The following is a 24881-nucleotide window of genomic DNA, read 5'->3' as shown; positions in this document are numbered from 1 at the left end:
ACAGGTGAAGTGTCTCTTGTGTTCAAGAGAGCTGGGGTATAATGGGAACACCTCGGCAACGCTGAGGCACTGTGGAGCCCTGCATCGAGACAACGTGCCAGGTGCTTGAGTGCAATGGTTCACATTACACGTTGTCACTGTCTGTGAAAATTGTGCTTGTACTTCACATATGAAAAGTTATTTGAACTGTCTGGAGTTGAACTGTATGCTTCAAGTAAATACCGGTATTTAGTTTTTTTTTCCAGGAGAGAAGACTGATATCACTGAAGCATTAATTGCTATGTTTGTGAAAGACGGCCACAAGACTGGGTAATGTAAATGCCGGTCTCAGATTGAGTTAGCATGGCCAATTTTAGAGATGTGGATGATTAGAGTTGTTTCGTCTTTCCTTTAGTCGCCCCCTGTGTTTACCCTCCTGGTTAAGAAAAACAGGTAATGTAAACGTCACTCCAAGGAGAGTGGAGTTTTGATTTTTTTTTACTCCAGTTATATATATAGATAATGATCCAAGCTGGTTATGTAGAAAAAAACGAATACATTTTAACACACTCGACAACAAGTCTTACCATTTTAGGAAGTGCGCATTGCAAAGCACTGTTGTCTTGGTTATCATCCACTCCTACTTTCTTCACTCTGTTTCTCACTTTCTCCGCCATTCACAGTCCACACAGTAATATGGAATGATCATTTAGTTTCCATCATGTTGTGGATTTCCTGTGAGCTTGATATGCTAGTCACAGACAAAAGCAATACAATACGGTGGGTGGGTTGTTTTCACCGACTAAGGTGCGTTGCATCGTGGGTATTACCAGAAATGCCCGGATATTCAGAACTGTCAATAAAATCTAGCCCCAATAAGCGGAACAAAAATAATGTTCCCATAAAAGCAAAGCCTTTGTTGTCTTATTTTGAAATTTTATGAATTAATCAAGATGTTTTACCATCCACTCCTTGTTGCAGACAAACGTCTTGTGTGTTAATAGAGAAGTGGTTCAATTTTCAGCACAGATGGCGTTATCTGTCGGTGACTTGAAAACAGTGCTCCACACTCGCTTCGCCGCCTCCGCCCAATTTCGAGCAGCCAATCATATTGCAGCGGGGCGTGTCCTGAATTCCACCGCACATCTGCTACTGTGCACGGATTGTCATTTCGGAGCAAAACACCCTCCGCTCAATCATTCTTTTCGATTTAGTGCTGAAACCACTGCAGCCTCCACACAGGACGCCCATCACTACTATATAGGACTACGACATAATTTATTAACTCGTTGTGTCCGGATTAATTCGTCTCGGCGCGCGTTGATGCTTCTCGGCCTAGTTATCTTATTTAGCTTAGCTTAGTTTGGCTCGCTAGCCGCTAACAAAGAGAAGCACACGACTAATCGTCAAACAGCGACCAAGAAGTGCGAATTTGTTGGAATTGTCGTGTGTGCAATGACGACAACAAAGTACGAGGAGGAAGTTTGTGGAATAAAAGAAGAGAACGAGCAACATCTTCAACTGCTGGGCGAAAGTTGTAAGCAGCCTCTTGTGCCACGCGGAGCAGGTTTGTACACTTCTTAGTCTCATTTTCTTTGTAAAAAAGACTCTCTGTAATCAAAAATATGCATGTCACATGTGTTTGTATTTCAATGTAAACTTCTTTACTGCATGGTAATGACGACCAGATGAACTTGTTAGATGAAAATGCGTTCAAAGTGTTTGCCTCTTTTTTTAACCGGTATCTGGGAAGCTACTTGACATGGTCGGGATCGCGTTGTTTTCACCTTAATTAAAGTTCATAACCGACTCTTCCACGGGCTCATATGTGCTGAAATCATTGATGACAAGTACAGTACAGGCAGTGGGGTGGGTTCCCCAGGGGCGCCAAGTAAGAAAGAATTGGGGGCTCTAGTGGGGGCGCGGACAGACAAACATTAGTTGTATACATATTGTTTAAAGGGAAACTTGGATGACCTTAAAGGGACGGTGGGGCCGGGATGGCCACGTTTTCACTAACAAGTTCATTTTATATAATTTTTGATCCGGCAAATGAAAAAAGTTGTAATTTTCTATTTTATCAATACATTTGGGAGAAATTAGGAAATAAGTGACTATGAATAACACCTCTTGTTAATGAGAAGAATGGCCGCGCCCCCTATGTTCTTTCCTTGTTCGGCCGGAGTCAAGCTAGGGACCGATTCCAAACTCTCCATTGGAAATCATTGTACTTTCATTGCTTAAAACGGCGATCAATTGGCACCAGAATTTATGTGGACATCTCTACTAATGCCCACTTCAACATATCAAAAGGAGTAACCTCTCCGTGGCTGACTTATATGAGAATGAGGAAATGTGGAAGTCATCAGAGGCTGGAACCAGCGTACACTGCTTCTTTGCTTATAAAAAAAAAAAAAAACACTGCTTCTTTGCTGATCACGGTTAGGACGGGCGAGACATTAAACACCAGTCAGGATATTTACAGAGACTGAAGTGGAAATGAGATGTGCACATTTATTTGGTTGAGGAGTGCCCCAGATTTTCGGCTTACAACGCGCCGTCCAATTTGGAAGGTTGCAGCCGAAATGGCCCATTCCAATGCGGCCACATTCTCGGCTGAGCAGTCAGCCTCGCTGGAACTTTTCGTTCGCTGTCCGATGAGGGCTTTTGTCACTCTCAAGCCGCTTCACTCGGCCAGAAGGGGGCTGCAAGCATAAAGCAGAGACACCGCGCGCGACTGCTTGCGAGGCGACATGAAGACACAAGCTCATCTTCACCTCCACACGCTGGGTAGACAGTAAGGAGCTAATGTTGTTGTGCTAACGCCATTTGTTTTAACGGTCTGAAGCTAGTTGTTGCTAAACTTCCGCTGTCCCAATCCTACCTTTAACCGGGGAGGGAAGTCGGGGTTCGTGTGCGCATTAATGCTCTTGTCCGCTTCAGCTTGTGAAAGTGGAGGACCAATCGCCACAGTATTTTTGATTTTGTGGAGGTGATCATGATGAGATCACGTTTTATGTCAATAAATCCAAACTATTGTGCAGAACACTTTTATACTTTCAGTTTGAAGTGGACAAGAGTAGTAATGTGCATTTGCATTTTGGTGGCAATCGGTCACCGTTTTAGACAACAGAACTGACAATGCGAGCAATATTACCAAGCATGCCTTCCTCGCATGACGTAGACTGCTGAGACCGAAAACATAACATAAGAAGGGGACGTGGAAATTTGTCGTAAACCTAATCACGAAAAAAGACCATAAATCACTAGAGTCTTTTAAGGTGGGCATTTTAGTACTAATGTTGTTTTTACATGCAAACCTATTATATAAGTGCCAATATTAAGATCACCCAAGTGTCTCTTTAACATTGGCACTTATGTAATAGGTTTGCATGTAAAAATGACATCAGTACAATGTCAGTTGTACAGTTAGCACAACAACATTAGCTCCTTACTATCCGCCCAGCCTGCGTCTTCATGTCACGGGGTTGCCTCCCAAGCAGTCGCGTGCGTTGTCCTACACCGCTTGCAGCCGCGAGAATGAAGATGGCGTCAGAGTGAGGTAAGACTGCACCGAACTCCGGGTGTGTCTTGAATGTGCCCATCCGACTCCACAGCCGAGTGTGGCCGCATTGGAACGTACCATTTCGGCTGTTACCTTCCATTGGACGGTGTGTTGTCAGTTGAAAAACTGTGGCCATTCCTCATCCAAATAAATGTGCACGTTTCCATTCCCACTTCAGTCTGTGTAAATATCCTGACTGGTGTTAAATGCCTCGCCCATCCTAACCGTGATCAGCAAAGAAGCAGTGTTTTTTTTTTTTCCCAAGCAAAGAAGCAGTGTCCCAGCATAAATCGATGTAGCTTTGCTCACTTCCACGTTTCCCCATCCTCATATAAATCAACCACGGAGAGGTTAATCCTTTTGATATATTGAAGTGGTCAATAGTAGGGACGTCCATGTAAATTTTGGTGCCAATTGATCACCGTTTTTGGACGTTATAAGCAATGAAAGTACAACGAGAGTTTGTAATTGGTTCCTCCAGTGACTTCGACCGAACAAGGATAGAACGGTAAGGGGCGCGGCCATTCTCCTCATTAACAAGTCACTTATTTCCTAATTTCTCCCAAATGTATTTATTAAATAGAAAATGACAACTCTTTCCATTTTCCTGATCAAAAAATATATAGAATGAACTTGTTAGTGAAAACATGACCATCCCGGCCCAACCATCCCTTTAATTTAAAAATTGCACATGTGCATCTTAAATAAACACGATTAATTGTGCTTCATTTAAGTGAAACTAAATAAATCAGCAATACAATTTTAAAGTGCACATATATATTGTTCGATCGACACAAACCACAGTAATAAAATAATACATATGCACATATCTATATTTCTTTTCAGAATTGAATACATCTGTTATAAAAGTTAAAGAAACCAAAGTAATAAAATAGCACATCGTCTCCGTCCTGTGAAAAACACTTATCTCCAACTTTGGAAACTTTTTCAATGTGCATAACGCATAAATAGCATACAAACATACACTTAAATACCTTAAACCAGGGAGGATTCTCATTCTTTTGAGGAAAACGATGTCCTTTGCTGAAGATGTCCTTTTTGTCACCAATGAACACTTTTCACTATTGCTGAGGACATCAGGCCACTGTCATCTGATATTGCTATTAGGGATGTTCCGATCAGGTTTTATGACACCGATACCGATCATGCATGAGTGAGATTGGCCGATACCGATTCTGATCACATGGAATGTCTGTATATTTTTCCATTTATTTATGGTGACTGCTATTATGCAATATTATCCGAAAAAAAAACCAGCCATATTATTGCCGTAATTTAGACAAAAATCTGTATATATTTTCAAAAGCATGAAGAAATACTCATAATAATAATTTTTTAATGGTATGTATTACAAGACGCAAACACCACACAGCAGACATATTAGCCTCTGTTTGTTAGCGCCTCCGCAGAGGGGAGGGGGGTGGGGACGCAACACGGCTGTAGGCTGGGAAGCATGAGCTGCGGGTGATCGGATTTTTTGATCGGCAATTAAAGGCTTTGATCAAATATTCCGATCACGTAATTATTCACTAAAATCTGACGATCATGATCGGTGCCCGATCGATCGGCACATCCCTAGATATTACTGCTGTTGAGGTACTTTCTGGAGAATGCATCAAATGCTGACTGAGCTAAAATTAAACAAATTAATAAACAAGTAAACTTATTAAAGTTTTGCAAATAGCAGCTCCATCTTAACAAAATAACCTCTGAGGTCTTAAACACCTAAATATGGTAACTGCTTTGGACTTTGTGGTTGTCTGTCCTCTAGGGCTGCCACAAACTATTATTTTGGTAGTCGACTAATCCAGTCTACCAAGCAGATGCTCTTATACAACCATAACTAGTTTACAACTTGTTTCTTTATGTATGTACAAATTAATGAGATGATAAAATATTCAACTTTGATTAAACTTTGCCGCTTGTACCAGCAGTTCTGAGATTTTCATAAAAGATGCTGTATCTTAAATTGAAGGCAATATTGTGGCCTTAAAAGTTTTGGCTGCACTTGTGTAGTGCATAGTCAAATGAAACCAAAACTATACTCTCTGTAGAGTTGCACTAATCCTATGAAACTATCTATCAATACACAAAGAAATACTTCTAAACAAATCTCACTCTTCTTTGGCACCGAGCATTTTTTTTTAAATGTAGAAGGTAGAGAAGTCAGGGGAGTAAATTAGGAAAAAGCACAGTCCTGAAGAAAACTCAAATAAACACTTGATTTGGTTTTTAATTTTGTTTTCATTCAACCTTTATCCCATACGTTTTGATTTCCTTCACGCGTATGGTTAATATAATAGTAGTAAATTGGTCTGCCTAATCAATGCAACTGGGACATTTTTTTTTAACTATTAGGAGGAACATATTTTTTTAGTTTTTGTTAGTACTGTAACATAGTATATTGCAACACACTTAATCATGTGTTTTATTGTTATGTGATGCCAATGAGGGCTTGTGGCAAATATGTCATGTTTTGTTACTTTGAGTACTGGAATTTCCCAGTTCGTGAACGCATCACTCCGTTCGCGAGAGATCTCTCTGCTTCGATGTCAAACACGGCATACGCACACAGTTTTGGTTGTTAGAAACGCGAGTTCGCTGACTAATGCCTCCTTAATCCAAATTAGTCGCTACAATATGTTTGCGTAGCAAAAAGGACATCCTGTCTGTGTGCGTCAAACACACACCGTAACCGGTGTGCAGTGTTGGGCAAGTTCCTTCAAAAATGTAATATGTTACATATTACTGGTTACCTGCATTTGAAAGTAATACGTTTCTTTGCAATATTACCGTCTGTGTAGAGTAATGCGTTACATTACTTTAAAGTTATTTTTAAATTACTTTTTTTCCCCAATTGATTGTAATTCCTCATATGGTTGGTTGGGGTGCACAAAGTTAAAGTCTAATGAGGTCTATATTGCATCTGCAAATATGGTTACTATGAATAGATGACTTACAATAATGTAATGACTAGAGATGGGAATTTCGACTAATTTGCCCGCCGACTAGTCTCAAATTTTCTTTACGACTAGTCTAAAAGCAAGAAATCTTGAAATTTAATACATATTGAATTCAAAGTTTAAAATGCAAATGTTTTGTGTATTTACACTAGGGCCTATTTTAGCCCAAACATTCAGGGCAGTTTGTTAATTTAAATTCTATTGATGTAGAATTAACTGACTGAATTAAAGTGAACAGTTGAAAGAAAAATACAGGTTGTCCATAAAGTCTCTTTACCATTTTAAAAATGTATTAAAAATGCAATTGATTAGATATTTTATTCAAATTTGTTCTATTGTATTCAGCGTTTATTAAAGTTTTTTTTTATTTTTGACCTCTTTTAATACACTTTTACATGGGCACCATTATTTGCACGAAGCACATCAAGACGGTACTCGATTTCTTGCCACTTTCGCTGTAGCATAGCCTCATCAATTGTGGCAATGGCATCAGTAATCCTTTGCTTAAGGACAGTAATGTCCCTTATCTTTGTTCGATACACGATAGCTTCAACATAGCCCCATAGAAAGAAGTCCAGGGGAGTGATATCTGGTGAACGTGGCGGCCAAGGAATTGGCCCATCCCTTCCAATCCATCGGTCTGGAAATGTTTGATTGAGGAACCCACGAACATGCAGCCCCCAATGTGGTGGTGCACAATCTTGCTGAAAAATGATGGTTGGTTGAAGGTCATTCAGTTGTGGTGCCACATATTCAGTTAAAAGGTCAAGGTAAACATTTGCAGAAATTGATGTCTCGTTGAAGAAAAATTGACCAATTATTCGATTGCACATGATCCCACACCACACATTCACCTTTGGGCTATTACATTTAATTTCTCTAGTCACGTGGGGGTGTTCTGATCCCCAGATTCTTACATTGTGTTGGTCCAGTTTCCATGAAACATGAAAGGTTGCCTCATCACTAAAACAAACTCATCTGAGGAATGTTTCATCTTCAGAAATTCGTTCCAGCATGTTAACTGCAAACTCTTTTCCTCTTGGTTTATCATTTGGCTCAAGTGCCTTTAAGAGTTGCACTAAGCGTACACACCTCTTTGACAAACAGGATCCCTGAAACCCACAAATGCAGTGTGATAAAAAAACTTTAAGAAACACTGAATACAATAGAACAAATCTGAATAAAATATCTAATCAATTGGATTTTTAATAATTTTTTTAAATGGTAAAGAGACTTTATGGACACCCTGTACATTTCTGATACATTTGCCAATGTAATGCATGGCATTTATTATGCATAATGTAATGAGTAATGGTACTACCTCCCAGTCCAGCAGGGCCTCATTCGCATTAGGTGCATTATCATGCACACAGGCGACGACTTTATTTTCTAGTGTCACGTACCCATCACACGCCGCAAGAGAGCAGCCAAGTTTTCAGCTGTGTGTCTTTCCTCCAAGGCGCATGTCTGAAGCACACAGCTGCGGGGATGTCCTTTGTCCACATACGTTATACACCCTATAGTCATGTAAGATTCGGTGGCTATTCGTGGTGGGGGAAAATTCCGATTTTTAGATGCATCGAGATTCAGAAATGGACGAAACTGAATCGATTCACTAAGACCTCATCGGAGAAAGCGAAGCGAATTACGAAGGCCATCTTCGTATTTGCGTCCATATTCCATCGTGGAAAATGAGGGATTTCGAGCACTGCTACATACTTTGGAGCCCAGGTACACCATACCATCCCGACGCTATTTTACTGACACAGCGATGCCAACGCTCTACAACCAAACCAAAACAGAAGTCATGGCCACGCTGTCAAAGGCAAATATGATCGCAGTTACATGTGATGCGTGGACATCTGTCGCCACCGAATCATTTGTTACTTTAACTGCGCATTTCGTTACCGCTGAGTGGAAGCTAAGCTCACATGTCCTCCAAACAAGAGCAATGAATGAAAGACACACAGGTGCTAACGTGGCTGAGCTGTTAAGCATTGCCCTAAATGAATGGAACATCGCAAAGAAAGACGTTGTTTTAGTTACAGATAATGCCGCTAACCCGATTGTCGCCGCCGAGCTAGGTGGCTTCGTTCACCTGAAATGCTATGCACACACTTTAAACTTAGCCTCTCAGCGAGCTCTGAAGTTGCCGAGTGTGGCAACGTTGCTGGGGAGGATAAGACGTATTGCAGCTTTTTTCCACCGCAGTGCTATTGCCAAACACCAGCTTGAAGAGAATCAGAAGCTGCTTAATATTCAAATTCACAAACTGAAGATGACGACTGAAAACTGCACGAGGTGGAACAGTGCATATAAGATGGTGAGCAGGTTTTTGGAGCAACCGCCTGGGATCAATGCCACACTTCTTTCACCATTGGTGAGGAGAGCAGAGTCAGACCTCTGCACTCTCAGTGAGGCTGATGTCACCAATGCCGAGGATGTCATTGCAGCCCTCAAACCCTTGAAGGATGCGACATCTGTCATGTCAGAGGAGAGCAGATAGAGGTAATTCTGCAATTATATTTTCTGTAAAATATGACACCAGGCTTATGATGTTTAACTACTTATTCTTTACAAAAACTCTATTAAAAAATAAAAGTTATACCTTATACTAAAAATATATTTTATTATATTAAAAATAAATATATTAAAAATAAAAGTTATACCTTATACATAATCCAATATTTTTATTTAACATTTTGGTCAAACATGATTTGAAGTTAAGTTGTGATATAGACATTTCAACGTTTTTTGTTTACGTGTTCTCATTGTGTGTTAATACCAACAGCAAGGTGAGGGAGGGGAACAAGAAAAAAAACCCTGCTGTGATGGAAAAGGACCCCCCGAACACTGAGGGAGAGGAGGAACACCCAGCTCCTAAAAGAATAGCTTTGACTTCATCCCTGCTTGGACAGAGCTTCACTGATGTTCCTGTACAACAGCCCATATCTGCCTATGCCAGGGCCGAGGAAGAACTAAAAAAGTACCGTAGTGCTCCACCTCTCCGTCTCTCTGAGGACCCTCTTGACTGGTGGGGTAGGAATGAGGTGTATTTTCCTCTTATTTTCAGGCTTGCCAAGAGGTACCTAAGTATTCCAGGCACTAGTGTTGCTGCAGAACGAGTTTTTTCGACTGCAGGACATATTGTCACTGCGCAGCGCAGCACACTATTATCCGAGCATGTTGATCAAATCTTGTTCTTACACAAGAATTTGCAAATATCCACAACACTCACTAGCTAAGCACATTTGAATTGACCTGCATTGACGTTTTATTGTGGTCTGTTTTTTAGTTTTAGTTTTTGTAGAACTGTTTTGCAAGCACTTTTAAAAGGAAATGTTGTTTAGTCAGTGGGATTCTGTGCCAATTTAGTCCGAAGTCAAGTTAATACTTTTGCAAGTAGGAGCCACGTTTCTTGTTTCAGTTTTAAAATACAACTTCGCCATAGTTGCAACTCAGGACAGCCTTTTTATTTTGTTAAATATTGAATGTACTGCTGAGCTGCGGCTACAGAAGGACTATTGTATTTGTAACTCAGGGAAACCATTTCATGTTTACAAACATTTAAAATCAGCAAAGCACTTTTTCAAGCTGCTGGTACTGAAGTACAGGTACTTGTAATTAATTAATACTTTTTGTGTTCATTTACCTAATTTTATGTTGAAGAGCCTCAACAGAATTTTTTTTTTTTTTTTTTTTTTACAATATGCTGCCATTTATTTTGGTATAGCATTTTATTTCGTCAATATTTATTGATTACAGCATTGCACAAACTTTGTAACTTTCCAGTTTACACGCATTTCAATCAGTTTAATAAAATATAATGGAATGGAATTAACCTCTTGTTTCTTCTTACACAGAATGCCTTTAAAAATTGCAAGTGAATCTTAACTCAGTGAAATAAAAAATGTGTGTTGTGAAAAAGTGCATCAAAACAGCAAAATTACAGATGCCTTAATAATCGTTTTACAATCGAATCGTAGTCCCTGAATCGTAATCGAATTGTGAAGAGCCCAAAGATTCCCACCTCTAGTGGCTATGGACGTCCATCCGTCTGTAGTTATGGCCACATACAGTAGACGACCTGCTCAAACGCTCGTAGCATCTCCTCTTTCATTTGGTTATGGCAGCTCTCGAGTTGGGGCGTGATTGTTTTGCGACTTAGCACCACGTACTCACAGGCTCGATATGCAGCATTAATTTTTCGAATCCTTTGCCCTCAACAAAGGAAAGCTGCAGCATATCGCGTCATTTTACAAATTAGTTGGGAATGCTTAGCTGTGCGGTGAGCATGACTGCGTCAGTCCAGCTGGAAAAAACGCTCTCATGCTCGTCTACCTCGCCCTGCCGCCATCGACCTGCAGGTTCACATCGAGGGTAACTTTGGTGGTTTCTCATCGCTCCGGGAGAGGTCTTAAGCGAGTTTATGCTTACAAAGCCTACAGTCGATCTTGTTGTCATCTGCTGCATCAAAATACTGCCAAACGGTGCCGTTGTTTTTCGTGGTAGCTTCGACACCTTCAGAATTTACTTTTCTAAATATTCTTCCCCAAACTTTGTGTCCCCGCCCCCTACTATGTGTGCGTGTGGGCGGGGGGAGGGGAGCAATTCTCTCTCTTGGTGCTCAGCTTGTTTTACAGAGGCCCAGGCAGAGGCGTCAGGAAGAAGATGCGTGTTACTTACTGCAGCGTTTAACCGACTAGTAAAATACTAAACGTTTAATAAATCATAGACAGTTAAACGGTTAAACGACTAGTCACGCACATCCCTAGTAATGATATAGAATGATGAAACAACCGAAACCTTTACACGACACGACACAAATTCTTTTTCTATGCTTCATTTATTTAACTCCTGAGTAACAAGGTACAGACACACAAAGGCTTAACAAAAAAGGTATATCGACATGTTGATAGCTTATGTTAGTTCAATAAGAAAAACAAAAGTGCACTTCAAGAATGAGGTATAAAAATGACAAAATATTTCATGTGGTTGCTAAGGATTTGGAAACTGTGACGTATCATTTCTATCCATACTTTTTTTCAGTTTCGTTTGAGTAATGTAAAACATGATGTATTATTTATTGTTTTACTTAACTGTTAAAGACACTTTCCTAAACAATTGAAACCATTTTAATCATTATCACCTCTCACACCACCTCTTGTATCTCATCTTAAATGAACTGTCATCTGTGTAAATTGTTTGGACCTTAGCAGTAGCACTCTATCATTAGTTAGAATTAGCATTAGAATTAAGAACTATATTTGATGCTTAGCCCCCGGGGCTTATGATTAGTTGAAGGCGAGGGCCAGCTTCAAAATAAAAGCGTACAAATGCTTTGATGTCCATGTTTTATTTAGCCTTGACGGTTCGGAAAAATGGTTAGATGGGTGGTGTATTCTTGGAAGCTTTCATATTAACTTTTGCTTTTGCAGTGCTTAAATTTTATTGAGGTTAGTACTAGGGATGGGAATTTCGACTAATTTGCCCGCCCATTAGTCTCAAATTTTATTTGCGACTAGTCGACTAGTCTATAAGGAAGAAAACTTGAATTTTAATACATATTGAATTCAAAGTTTAAAATGCAAATGTTGTGTGTATTTAGGGGCTATTTTAGCCCAAACATTCAGGACAGTTTGTTAATTTAAATTCTATTGATGTAACAACAACTGACTGAATAAAGGTGAACAATTGAAAGAGAAATACATTTCTGATACATTTCCCAATGCAATGCATGGCATTTATGAACAATGTAATGAGTAATTGTACCGACTCCCAGTCTAGCAGGTTCTTATTAGGCCAGGTTCACACCGCAGGCAAATCCGACCCAGATTGGATTTTTTTTGCCCATATGCGACCTGTATCTGATTTTTTTATGACAGTCTGAACGGCTCAATTTTGATTTTTTTCAAATGCGAACTGGGTCGCTTTCATATGTTGTCGTAGTTGACGAGCCCAAGATGCGCTCCGCATAGGCGGAGGGAAAGTGCTGGCAGCAGGGGGATCGAATCTGCAAAGTTGTTTTGAGTAACACTATTGACTCTTTATATACTTTAATTTAATCCCACTTGAAACCTGAAGCATAAAGTGGACATTTATGACGATCGTAGTAATTCAGCCACGGCTCAGATAGATTGTTTTTTTACGCACGGTTATGACGTGACGTCATCGTTAGTGATGTCTCCATGAAATGAGATAATAAAGCCTCACCTCATAGTTTCCCCCAAATACTGTATTTATTTCTACCTCCTACCTAATCGCTTGAATTCCTTGACAACGCTGGACCACATTTACTTTCGCAAACACAACGTTGGGTGCGACGTAGTCTCTTCTTGTGCACAGGCGCGCCACTTTGACGATGCATGTGTGGCGTTCAACCGACTAGTAAAATACAAAGCGTTTAATAAATCGTAGACGGTTAAACGGTTAAACGACTAGTCTCGTACATCCCTAGTTAGTACACCGACATAGGTGTAGTCATGCTAATAATTTCTTAAAGGGACTTAAATACAGTACGAAGAGAGTAAATATGAAAAAAACAAAAACTTACTGCATTATATCATGAATATACGAGGTCAGTCCGTTTTTGACAGGGTCACCACTCAAAAAGGTGCATTGTCGAACCGTGCGTAAGTCTTTCCACAAATAACCATGGATAGGCTCCCCCCCAGAAATGCATCAGTAAGTGAATTCGCTTGTGCCAAACAGTAAGTAGCAATCTTAACTCATCCTAATAACATTCATTAAAAATATGAACTATAATGCCATGTGCGTTTGTCTTTTTGTGTCTTGCAGACATCAGTGAATGTGTTCGTCCTCAAATCAAAGAAGAAGAGGAGGACGAAGAGGTCCTCCAATTTAAAGTGGAAGAGGAGCAGCAGTCCCCTTATGTTAAAAAAGAGGAGGTGCGAGAGCACCCCTGCATAAAAGGGGAGGGAGAAGAGCCTCCCTACGTCAAAGAGGAGGAGGAGTTGCCTACGACTGGTGTCCGTTCGAAGAGAAAAGATGAAGTTCAAAGTGAGACGAGTAGAGAGCCTCCACTATCTGATAGTGATGAGACATCATCAGATCCTGCTGCTGATGATGATGAAGAGTCTGAAGGTAATATGACATGACACGCTGAAAACAAATGAAGAAATGTTCTCAGTGTGGGTTAGGGTTAAAACACATGAGAATACACTCTGAAGGGAAACCTTCTTCCTGGTCAGGTTGTGGCCATAGATTCTCTCAGAAGGGAGGCTTGGTTAGTCCCACCAGAACCCACACTGGTGAGAAACCTTTTGCATGCTCAGTTTGTGGCCAAAGATTTAATCAGAAGGGAGGCTTAATTAAGCCTGGTTCACACGGCAGGATAATCGGCCCGATTTTAGCCCCGAATCTCCCCTCTCGACAGCTGTAATGGCTCCAAAGATAATTTTATCAGGTCATCCAGATAATCCGACCTCAAATCGGGAATATTCAACATGTTGCATTGTTTTGGCCCGACTTTGCACTGTGTGTGTGTGGTGTGCCCCGAGGAAAAACAAGCACGCGGCTGTTGACAGTGACGTACAGCCAATCAGAAAGCGAAGTGACGGGGCGGCGAAGAAGCGCGGTGGGAATCCAAAATGAAAGCAGTCATGGTGCAACAGAGCCCAACATCTTATCTTTTTGGTTCACCTAAAAATAATTCACAAACTAGCGCCACCGTCAAGACCCTGAGACCCCTGCTGCCTCTTAATCCGCCATGTTTGTTTACACCAAAGTGTCATGTTATCTCGAGGGATTTTGGAAGATTTTCTGTCTGACGTGAGAATATCTGTGAATTAATGTGGTTTGTGTGTGATGTGTTGATCTTGCCGTGTGGCTGCACACCACGCACGGTACGTTTAAAACTGTTATATGCATGTATATGCGTATTTTTTGTAGTCACGTGTGGGGTCTCTCACAGTTTGGAAGTACTAAAATGCCCCCCCCCCAATAAGACTCTGTAGCGATTTAAGGGCCTTTTTTGTGATGAGAGTTATGACAATTGGCCCTTTTTGGGGCTAGGCTTGGTTGTTTTTCGGTCTCAGCGGTCTACGTCATGGGAGGGAGGCAAGCGTGGTAATATTGCTCGCTTTGTCAGTTCTGTTGTCTAAAACGGCGACCGATCGCCACCAAAATGCAAATGCACATTACTACTCTTGTCCACTTCAAGCTGTGAAAGTATAAAAGTGTGCTGCACAATAGTTTGGATTTATTGAACCCCGACTGCTTATATTTCGGACATTCAGCTACGCTAAACTCTTGTCAACTCAGGAGGCAGACGGCGGCTGGAGCGAGCAGCAGGCAGCCATCAGGCAAGCATTGATCTTTATCCTTCCCCGGCTAACAGTAGCATAACGGTACAGCTAATAGCAACAATTAGCTTCAGGCCGTTAAAACCAAAGGCGTTAGCACAACAACATTAGCTCCTTACTGTCCGTCCAGCCTCCGTCGATCCTCATGTTGAGGGCTTGCCTCCCAAGCAGTCGCGTGCGTTGTCCCGACACCGCACAGCTTCAGCGTGAGAGTGAGCTAAGACCTCATGGAACAAGCGTCAATGTTCAGCGAACAAAAAGTTCCAGCGAGGAGGCTGGCTGACTCCACAGCCGAGTGTGGCCGCATTGGAACGCACCATTTCGGCTGTTACGTTCCAAATTGGACGGCATGTTGTCGGTCGAAAAACTGTGGCCATTCCTCATCCAAATAAATGTGCACGTCCACTCATTCCCACTTCAGTCTCTGTAACTATCCCGACTGGTGTTAAATGCCCCGCCCGTCCTAACTGTGATCAGCAAAGAAGTCATTAGTAGGGATGTCCACATACATTTTGGTGCCAATTGATCACCGTTTTTGGACATTATAAGCAATGAAAGTACAATGATTTCCAATGGAGAGTTTGGAATTGGTCCCTCCAGTGACTCCGACCGAACAAGGATAGAATGGTAGGGGGCGCGGCCATTCTCCTCATTAACAAGAGGCGTTATTCATGGAGTCACTTATTTATTGATAAAATAGAAAATTACAACTCTTTTCAATTTCCACTACAAAGTGGATTGTAGTCCGGCCCACTAATCGGCCCTCATGTGTGTTATGTGGTCGCGATGCGGCCAAAGTTCATCTCACCCTACTCGACGAAAGGCTTCTTTTATACTCTTACGTCGGCGCGGGTGACAACTGCTGCGTTGCATCACGTGACCGACGCATTGTGCTGTGAGTAGGGTGACCATATGTCCCGATTTGCGTGGGACCGTCCCTCATGTTAATGATTTTTAATGCGTCCTGCAAATTGACTTGATGTCTCGCATGTCTGATCGGTAGGCACCAATTTTCAAATGTGCGTCCAAAATCTTGTTTTTTATTAAACGCCTCTGTGAGGAGAGCAGACAACACACAGTGGAGGCTATTATGGGGGCGGGTCTTGGGCTGTGTGTGTGTGTGTGGGGGGGGGGGGGTTGTTCGGGCGGGTGTGACTGTCTGTGATTGTGAGAGGCAGGGGTATGCTGTCAATCAAACAGGGCGCACATGCAGGCAAGTCAATGTTTAAAGATATGCCCACCAAAAACAAACAGCGAACCACACGGCAATAGCAAGCATTTTAGCGACACGTTCCAGAAATGTGTGCTGAATTCATAAAAATGGAGGACTCTAAGGAAAGTAAGAAGACTGCAAAGAAATTGAAATGCAGTTACAACAAGGTCTGGAAACTTTCAGTGGTGAAGCCAGATAGTCAGATAAAGCTTTCTGTGAACGTGGCTGCTGTTGCTGTTATGGAGAAAACTGAAAGACTTGAGTTGTGATGGACATAACTAGGGATGCTCCGATCGATCGGGCACTGATAATCAATCAATCAATCGCATTTTATTTATATAGCACTTTTCATACATAAAAATGCAACTCAAAGTGCTTTAAAACATTCAAAGCAAAACATAGAATTATCTTCAATCAAAAGAAAAGATAAATTATTTAAAAGTTGTTGAAAGCCAAACTAAAAAGGTGTGTCTTGAGCTTCCTCTTAAAAATATCAACAGTCTCTGCAGACCTGACGTCCTCTGGCAGGCTATTCCAAAGGTGAGGACCAAAACGGCTGAATGCAGCCTCGCCATGCATTTTGGTCCTCACCCTTGGAATAAATAAAAGGCCGGCGCCAGAGGACCTCAGGATCCGCGAGGGCTGGTATGATAAAAGCAAATCAGATAAATAAGATGGCCCAAGACCATTAACACATTTATAAACTAATAAAAGTACGTTAAAATCGATCCTGAAACTCACGGGGAGCCAATGCAGCAATTTCAAAACTGGCGTAATGTGCTCCCGCCCTCTGTTTCTCATCAGCACCCGAGCGGCTGAATTCTGCAGTAGTTGCAGTGGTGAAATGCTCTTTTTCGGGAGGCCAGAGAGCAGGTTATTACAGTAATCTAAACGACAGGAAATAAAAGCATGCAACAGCACTTCCATGTTAGCCTGAGAGAGAAACGGGCGGACTCTGGCGATATTCTTAAGGTGATAAAAACCAATCTTGGTTACATTTTTAATATGAGGAATAAAACTGAGCTCAGAGTCAATGATCGGCCGATTTTGGTGAAAAATGCCGTGATCGGCATATTCAATCAAAGCCTTTTATTGCCGATCAAAGAATCCGATCACCCGCAGCTCATGCGGTGTGCTATGTGTAGTTTGCCTCTTGTAATATATGCCATGAAAAAATACCTCGCGGGGGGAGCATGGCCACAAGTTTCAACACAACCAACTTAATCCAACATTTGAAGAACAAGAAATTGGAAGATTATGGTGAGTTTACGAGGCTCACTGCATTTAAGCAGCAGCAACAATGAACCGCCAGCTAACGCAGCCCATGCTGACCAACTCAAACCCATATCATCGCAAAAGGCAACGCAAATAACCAGGAAAATAATGACATTTATCGGACTTGATGACCAACCTTTCTTGGTGGTGGATGACACCTGATTCCGCCGTCTGCTCGCCCACTTCGAGCCGTGCTAGCTACGTGCTACCGGGACGCAAATACTTCACAGACATAGCTCCACCAGAGAGTTTTTGCATAATTAAGTATTTTGAGACTGCTGATTCTTTTGATCTGTTAAAAACTGTGTTACTAAAAACTGGTTTTTCAATTATCGTTGTGACTGAGTAATTGTTGTATTGTGCCAGCAATGGTTTTGTATTTCTTCATGCTTTTGAAAATATATGGGCTGTCACTTACATAGCGCTTTTCTACCTTGGGTACTCAAAGCGCTTTACACTGTACCTCATCTACCTACTGATGACGCAGCATCAGGAGCAACTGGAGGTCAGTATCTTGCTCAAGGATATTTCGACATGGTCACAATGGCCGGGGATCGATCCCACAACCTCCGGGTTGGGAAACGACCACTCTACCAATGGGCCATGCCGCCCCAACAAATATATAGATTTTTGTCAAAATTACGGCAATAATATGGCAGGTTTTTTTTCAGATAATATTGCATAATAGCAGTCACCATAAATAAATGGAAAAATATACAGGTATTCCATGTGATCGGAATCGGTATCAGTATCGGTCGATCGCACTCATGCATGATCGGTATTGGTGTCATAAACCTGATCGGAACATCCCTAGACATAACCTTAAGTGTTTCATCAGTGCTTTCCTTGGTTCTGGAAGTGCCTAGTGCTGCTATGGTGGACACGTTTATTTACAGCTGAATTGATTGTAGTTACATTATTGTTATCTCCTGACTATTTTTTATATACTTTATTTTCGTTTTATGCTGTGGCTGTTTAATTTGAAAATAATTTGAATTGCAGTCGTTGTAGTAGACAGTCTTTGTTAGGATTGTCTTTGTTACTGCACTTCATGCTCTACATGTTGACTTGAGATTTGACAAGGTTCAATTGTGTGAGTGTGACTATTGTTAAAGTGCATCTACCTCAAGATATGATGAGACTGACAAATTTCACCTTTATTGTGAACTCCTATTGATATTAATGTCTCAGAGGTTTACTTTTTTACTAGAAGTTTGTGTTGTATTTTTGTAAATGCATATAATCTCAACTGCAATTCTGTGTTCTGTGTTTTTATTTGTAGATCTATAATTATTTTGTTACAGTTTATTATATTATATGCTACTGAACAGTTATCAAGCTGTGCCATATGCATTTTTGGGTCCGTCGCGAGCGTCAGCTGCGTCCCACATTGTCCCCCACAAGCATACTCCCTGTCCCACATCTGGTGAGTTTGGATCTGGTCACTCTAGCTGTGAGACATGTTGGTGACAGGTAGGAGTGTGACAAAATCTCAATATGGTAATACATCACGATGTTTTGTCTTCCGATCGATTATCGATACGCCTCCGCCAAGTATCAATATTTTAAATTAATATACGGCCCAATATACGGCAAGCCAAAAAGTCTCCCAAAGACCGTTAGATTTGCATCCTGGCCAGACCAGCGTGGGTTCTCTACTGCAAACAAAACTCCCTTTAAATTCTCCTGGGACAAAGTCGATCACTCACAGCATCTGTGTGTATATTTGCAAGGATCTCCGTCCATATAGTGTAGTTGAGAATGGTGGTTTTTGCTACATGATGCGCACTCTAGAGCCACAGTACGAAATACTACGAAATAAAGTCAAAAACATTTCACTGAGAAAACAATTAAAACTTTGTAGGAAGAGACCAGGCTTCAGGTATTGAATGCACTCGAGTTGTAAAAACGAGTGGGTCTGACCTGCGATGGATGGACATCAAGGGACACACTGTCTTTTAACTGCCACCGCCGCGCATTTTATCAGCGATTGGGAACTCAAATCAGACGTGCTTGAAACCCGTGAATTGCATGAAATCCACAGTGATGCGCACATTGCAACAGTTTGTTGGATTTAACATTGCTTACATTAAAGTTATTCTTTGATTTTCTTTTTTTCCCTTTAAAATCTGCAGGTAGAGGCTATGCAGCAGATTTGCATTTTACAGCAATATTACATAATTGTCACTGTTTATAAATACAACAGAATGGGAATGTTCCTGACATGTTGCACTACAATAGTGTCTAACTGATTCACTACCAGACTTTTTTCAGACCCACTGTGAAAAATTCTATCACAATGACATATAAATATGTCATTGGGATAGAATGAGTTAAGACACTCATTTTGTTTGCAGAACTGTTGCAATAATAGTGTCTCTGTAAGGAAAACATGTATTTGCATATAAAAAAAATTGCACTTGAATTTAATATTGTGTTTCAGTAATGGTACAAAAAAAAGCACAAATAAACCCCCCATCAATTTTCAATAGTAGTATCGTATATTATCGTGGATTGATTTCCTGACCAACCAATATATCGATAATCGCTGTATTGTCATATCTTGAGATAATCGTTATCGTGAGCCTTGTATCGCAAATCGCATCGTATCGTAAGGTACCCAGAGGTTCCCACCCCTCGTGACAGATCTGCAACACTTGCTGCACACACGTCAAGAATTGTTGCAGCGTATACGACGCCGCATTAGGCTTGGGCACCGAGAACTGAGAATTCAGTGGAACTGGGTCAATCATTCCAGTTGTCCAGGAACCGTTCAGATTTTAGAATTTCAGTGCTAAGTTTCGAGTGGGACTGATTTACAACAAAAAAAAATGTGTGTGCACGGTGCATAGCCACTCCTCCCGCCGAAGCTGTGCCGTAATAGTATGGAAGCTCGCCCCCGTGCTCTCTCGGTCAGCCCCTCTGCTAGCTTCGTGCCGACTGGCAAGCATGGGCCGCGGCAACGGCGACTCTGGGTGTGCGCCGGTCCCTTTCCACGGAACTCCACAGCTGCGGCGGCTGCTGGGACACCGCGGCGGGAGCAGTTGCCCTTCTTGGGGTTGGTGATCCTGCCCGCCTAGCTATAGAACCGAGGCGACGCGGCTCATGACCCAAAGTCAGAGTTGGCTAAGTACGTCTTAAGGCCCTGATAGACCAAAAAGACACTGGCCAACAGTGACAGACGCTTAACCCCTGTGGCGTCCGGCCGGCTGTCGGCACGTCACGCCGGAGGAACACACTGCAACGACAGACAGCGCTGACCATTAAAGTACCTTCTGCGCATGCATAAGATGTAATACCCTTCCATACCATCGGCGGCGGTAGTCACCATTTCTCATGGTTAGAAAACTCCAACCGGAAAACTGTTGGCCGGGGGCGGATTATAAAAACGTAAACAATGCATTCAGCTATATTCTTCGCTTACGATGAACTCCCACGCGAAGTAAACCATCACGTTCTTGACACTGTATTGTAAAATACTTACATTGTCAACCCTCGCTCTTATACTTTTAAAAATATTAACGCAGCGCAGGCGTGCTCACTGTTTTTCCGCATTTGTCACTTCCCTTTGGTACTCCGCACGCTGATTTGCTAGCTAACAGCCAAACAGAGTGATCAAATGTCACGACTGACGACGCCGATTCAACATACGTAAACACGTAAACGCCCCCAAGACGCTTACAGATGGGTTATGACACTACGACGGTGGCCACTATACCAGACGCCGCATTCAGACGTCACGGCGCTTCACGACCTCCGACGTCGGTTTGGTCTATCAGGGCCTTAACATGACAAGTTCAACACGCAAATGCACATATCCAGCTAATATTTAGCTTATAGCATACGCAGCTGCAGCATATTCATACATACTGTACATATACACATATAGCATGATGGGCTGCTATAGCTATAGCTCTATAGCTTCATAGACTGTCCTTGCTTGCCCTTAAAATGCAGCGTTGTTTGTCATATACTTTTCTTTCTAAAGCAAGACAAGGTTAGCCAATCAATTGGTTTTCAGTAGCATGCTTTCAGTAACAGCTGCATTGGGTCCGTCGCGAGTGTCAGCTGCGTCCCACATTGGGACGCAATATGGCACGCTGCTGACGCAGCTTGTCTTGAACTTCTCAAAAATAAAGCACATGTGAAAAATACTAAATAATACAAAATAATGTATTAAAATAAATATACTGTTTAAAAGCAACTCTTTGAGTAATTCATGGTAAAGTTCACAAACAGTAAAAGGTTCATGAAGTTGAAGAACAGAGAAGTTAATGTGATTTGTCCAAAAATAACTCCCTTTTTTTTTTAAGAATTGGAATCAAGAATCGTTAGGAACCGGAATCGAATCAAAGAACCGGAATCGTCCAAATTCAAACGATGCCCAACCCTATATCTGACAGAGGTAGAAGTTCTTGTGACCAAGGATGTCTCCAGGCCAGACGACCTGGTCCTTGAAGTGATTAACCATAGATGGAGAAGATCAGAACCAACATTTTTGATTAGACTTATCTGACAGGACAACACTAAATGTTAGGGTTGCATCTTGGACAGTGCCATTTTCTCACTTCACCTCCACGGGTATGAGTGTTCGCAAGATAAGGAAAGAAGCCCAAATCTGACTTTGTCTGATTCCTGCATTTCAGAGATGGAAAGAAATAGACGAGCAAATTCAATCAACTTGTGTGAGTCCTTATTTACATTGGATGCCTTCTTGAAAGATTAAACGAACATGCATTGGAAAGAGTTGTTTTTTGTGAACTAATAATTGAGCTTGCCTGCTGAAATTTCCAACAATCTCACGCCCACCCAACTTTATGTTTTTGCAGAGATCGGCACTACATCAGCTGCCCAGCCGGGGCAGTCCTCCACCAAGACTTCCTCTGCCGCGAGGCCACGCAGCACTTGCCTCGTGTGCCGAGGAAGTTGCGCCACTTGCGGGCGCCCTATAGCTGCCGACAGGAGGAGAAAGAGAAACCTGGGGCCTGAGCCCGTTCCAAGTGTGGCCAGCACCAGTGATGGTGCACCCCCAAGGTGCACCATTTACAGGAGGAAAATTCAGGCCTCGCGGGACCGGGAACTCCTTGTGGTCAAGGATGAGTTCAATTGGGGCAACAAACCCGGGCAGGTGTGCCTCTGGTGCGGCCTGCCTCGGACCTTTCGCAACGGTCATGCCTTTTATAGGGGAAGTTACTTCTGCGAGGAGTATTTTCAGTCGAAGGGTTTGAAGGTTTCGGAGTGGCTTCAACAGCAGTTATCCTTGTATCCGCTCAAAGTAGCCCGCACCACTTCATGGCGGCATCGTCGTCAAAGCGAGGCCACCGCCGACAAACAGAAAGACATGGCGGGCAAAAAAGGAAAGGGAAAAAAGACCCATAAAGCTGAGGGAAAGGAATCGCCGCACGCAGAAGAGCCAGTGGGACCGTCGCAGGTCGACCCAAACACGGAGCCGATGGCCCCCCGAAGGTCCTGCCGCAAAAGGAAGGTGAGAGTGGTGCCAAGTGCGGCGGGATCTTCAGAAGCCGAGGACTCTTCTGTGGACAAGGACTGGACGCTCCCTAAGCGGTCCAAAGTCCCATTTTCCTCCGACTCGGAGCCAGAAGCCCCGGACGCCGAGCCGGCAGCCCCAGCCCGAACCTCAAAAATTAGGACATGCACCAAGTGTGGCCTCCCATCACGGGGGGCTTTCGGTCACACGTCGTTCATCAGCAGACTGCCCAAGCGGACATTGCTAACATTCTGCACGCTCCACGAGGGGAAACAAATGGCCCTGTGGCTGGCCGAGCAGCGGGCACGGGAAATGGCTCGGGCCCAGGAGATTGCAGTCCCAGCTGCTGCGCAAGAAGAGAAGTGACTGAAGTTTTTGCAAGCACATATATGGGCCGCTCTACTTAATTGGTTCAAATACAGAGATGGAAAATGTGTGAATTTTGTATACTATATAAATAAACTTGTATTGTATTGTATTTCAGAAACACATTTACTGTATTCATGTTGCACCATATCTAAGGGGCACATATAAAGTAAAAGTACAGTCAATTTTCAATAGTATTTTTCGAATAGTATTTTCTAGCTTTTCCTTAATATCTTGCCTGTCCTAAAATTTGTCACTACTGAAACACACAATTACAGAAGAAGAAAAATAATTCTACCAGCCAATTCATATTTTTTTTCATTGGCCCCTCTACATAGTATATTATAAATTAATATATATGGTTTTGACATCAAAAGCAATCTCAATGAATTTTTAACAATTTAATATTACTTTTTATGAAATAAATCAAAATTTATATGCTATTTTTCATTATAAAATGTAGAAAGTTGATCATATTGACTTCAAACATACCCTTAAACATTATCATAAATTCTTGGTTGATAATTCAATACATTTTATTTTTGTTAAAACTTCGTTTTTTCGGTAGTGATTGCAACGTTTTTGGGTAGTCACCATACTGTTGCTGCTGTTGCAGTTATTCTTTGTGTGAGGGTAGCAATGTAATCACTTATAGTTTTGCTACATGTGAACTTTTAACGTGTATTATCACTAATGAAACATTATTTTTTCCATTTTCTACTGCTTTGTGCTGTACTCAGGGTCGTGGGGGGTTGGAGTTGATTACAGCCGACTTTGGGCAAAAGCAGGGTACACGCTGGACCGGTCACCTGTCCATCACAGGGATCTTCATCATTGAAAAACTGGTTTCACCTTCCAAATGAAAATTTAATTGGAATGACAAACATTTTTCTAACAAAACAAGAAAAAAAAAACTTCCCCATGCAGATTCTGCTTAACAAGTATAAAAATACGTAATGGAAAGGAAGGAAAGCGTATCTTAACAGATGACTACCTTGATTGCAAAGAACAAATTACTTTTAGCATTGCATGTTGTGACTGGTTGTTCCTTGATGTATCAGTTGCTATGGTCCTTTTTTATGCTTTGTCCTTTATTATGTCATATAGGCTTGATGTCTTAGTTTATAAGCTCGAGTTATTCAGTAACACCTTCTTAGTACGTACCTTTCTCTTAGTACGTACCTTTCTTCCGAATTCATCAGAATTCCTCCAGTCCTGCTTTCTGTAGTTTTTGTATTTTCGTTGATAAACACTTTTACTTTTCAACGTCCGTGTCACGTCTGCTATTGGGTCCAAATCTGGCTCCTCACGTGAGATTGCAATTATATTTTTTGCAATTAACGTTTACAAAGTACAAAAACATAAAATGTTGTGATACAGGAAAGGTGCATCTCTCAAGGTAGACTCTGCTTTAAAAACATGAAAAAAAACAATAGAAACAGAAAATAGTGCTTTTTTTTTTCATTTTAAAGTGATAGGTTCAAAGATTGGTTAAAAAATTATTTCTCGCACACAGTGCTGCAAGCAGGGCAGATTTGTACATGCCTCTGTCGCTTTTTCGGAAGGCTCGATTAAACCTTGGCGCTGGTTTCTGACCACCTTCACTAGAGCTGCTATGTGGTGAGGAAGCCCGGCAAAATATCTCCATTTTTCTCTGTTTTTTAGAGACATCCAGTGGTCATGTCTG

The 24881-nt window shown here is 41.8% G+C and overlaps 1 protein-coding gene and 1 long non-coding RNA gene across 2 annotated transcripts; both read left to right on the top strand.

Moving 5' to 3' along the window:
- Window positions 1-1076: 1076 nt before the first annotated feature.
- Window positions 1077-23306, top strand: LOC147132683 (uncharacterized). Its single transcript, XM_086013925.1, has 3 exons — window positions 1077-1546; window positions 13327-13632; window positions 22170-23306. Exons 1-3 carry the CDS (start codon window positions 1435-1437, stop codon window positions 23192-23194), a joined length of 1443 nt encoding a protein of 480 aa, XP_085870051.1. The 5' UTR covers window positions 1077-1434; the 3' UTR covers window positions 23195-23306.
- Window positions 4968-10369, top strand: LOC147132684 (uncharacterized). The gene is made up of 2 exons (XR_015082014.1): window positions 4968-9036; window positions 9320-10369. It is a non-coding gene; the product is annotated as an uncharacterized LOC147132684 (long non-coding RNA).
- Window positions 23307-24881: the final 1575 nt, after the last annotated feature.

This window comes from Filicampus tigris, chromosome 18 (assembly GCF_054856515.1).
Source record: "Filicampus tigris isolate MCC_2025a chromosome 18, RoL_Ftig_1.0, whole genome shotgun sequence".
Classification (NCBI taxonomy): Eukaryota; Metazoa; Chordata; class Actinopteri; order Syngnathiformes; family Syngnathidae; genus Filicampus; species Filicampus tigris.
Note: the sequence above shows the minus strand (reverse complement) of the source record. Positions and strands in the feature narration are given on the sequence as shown.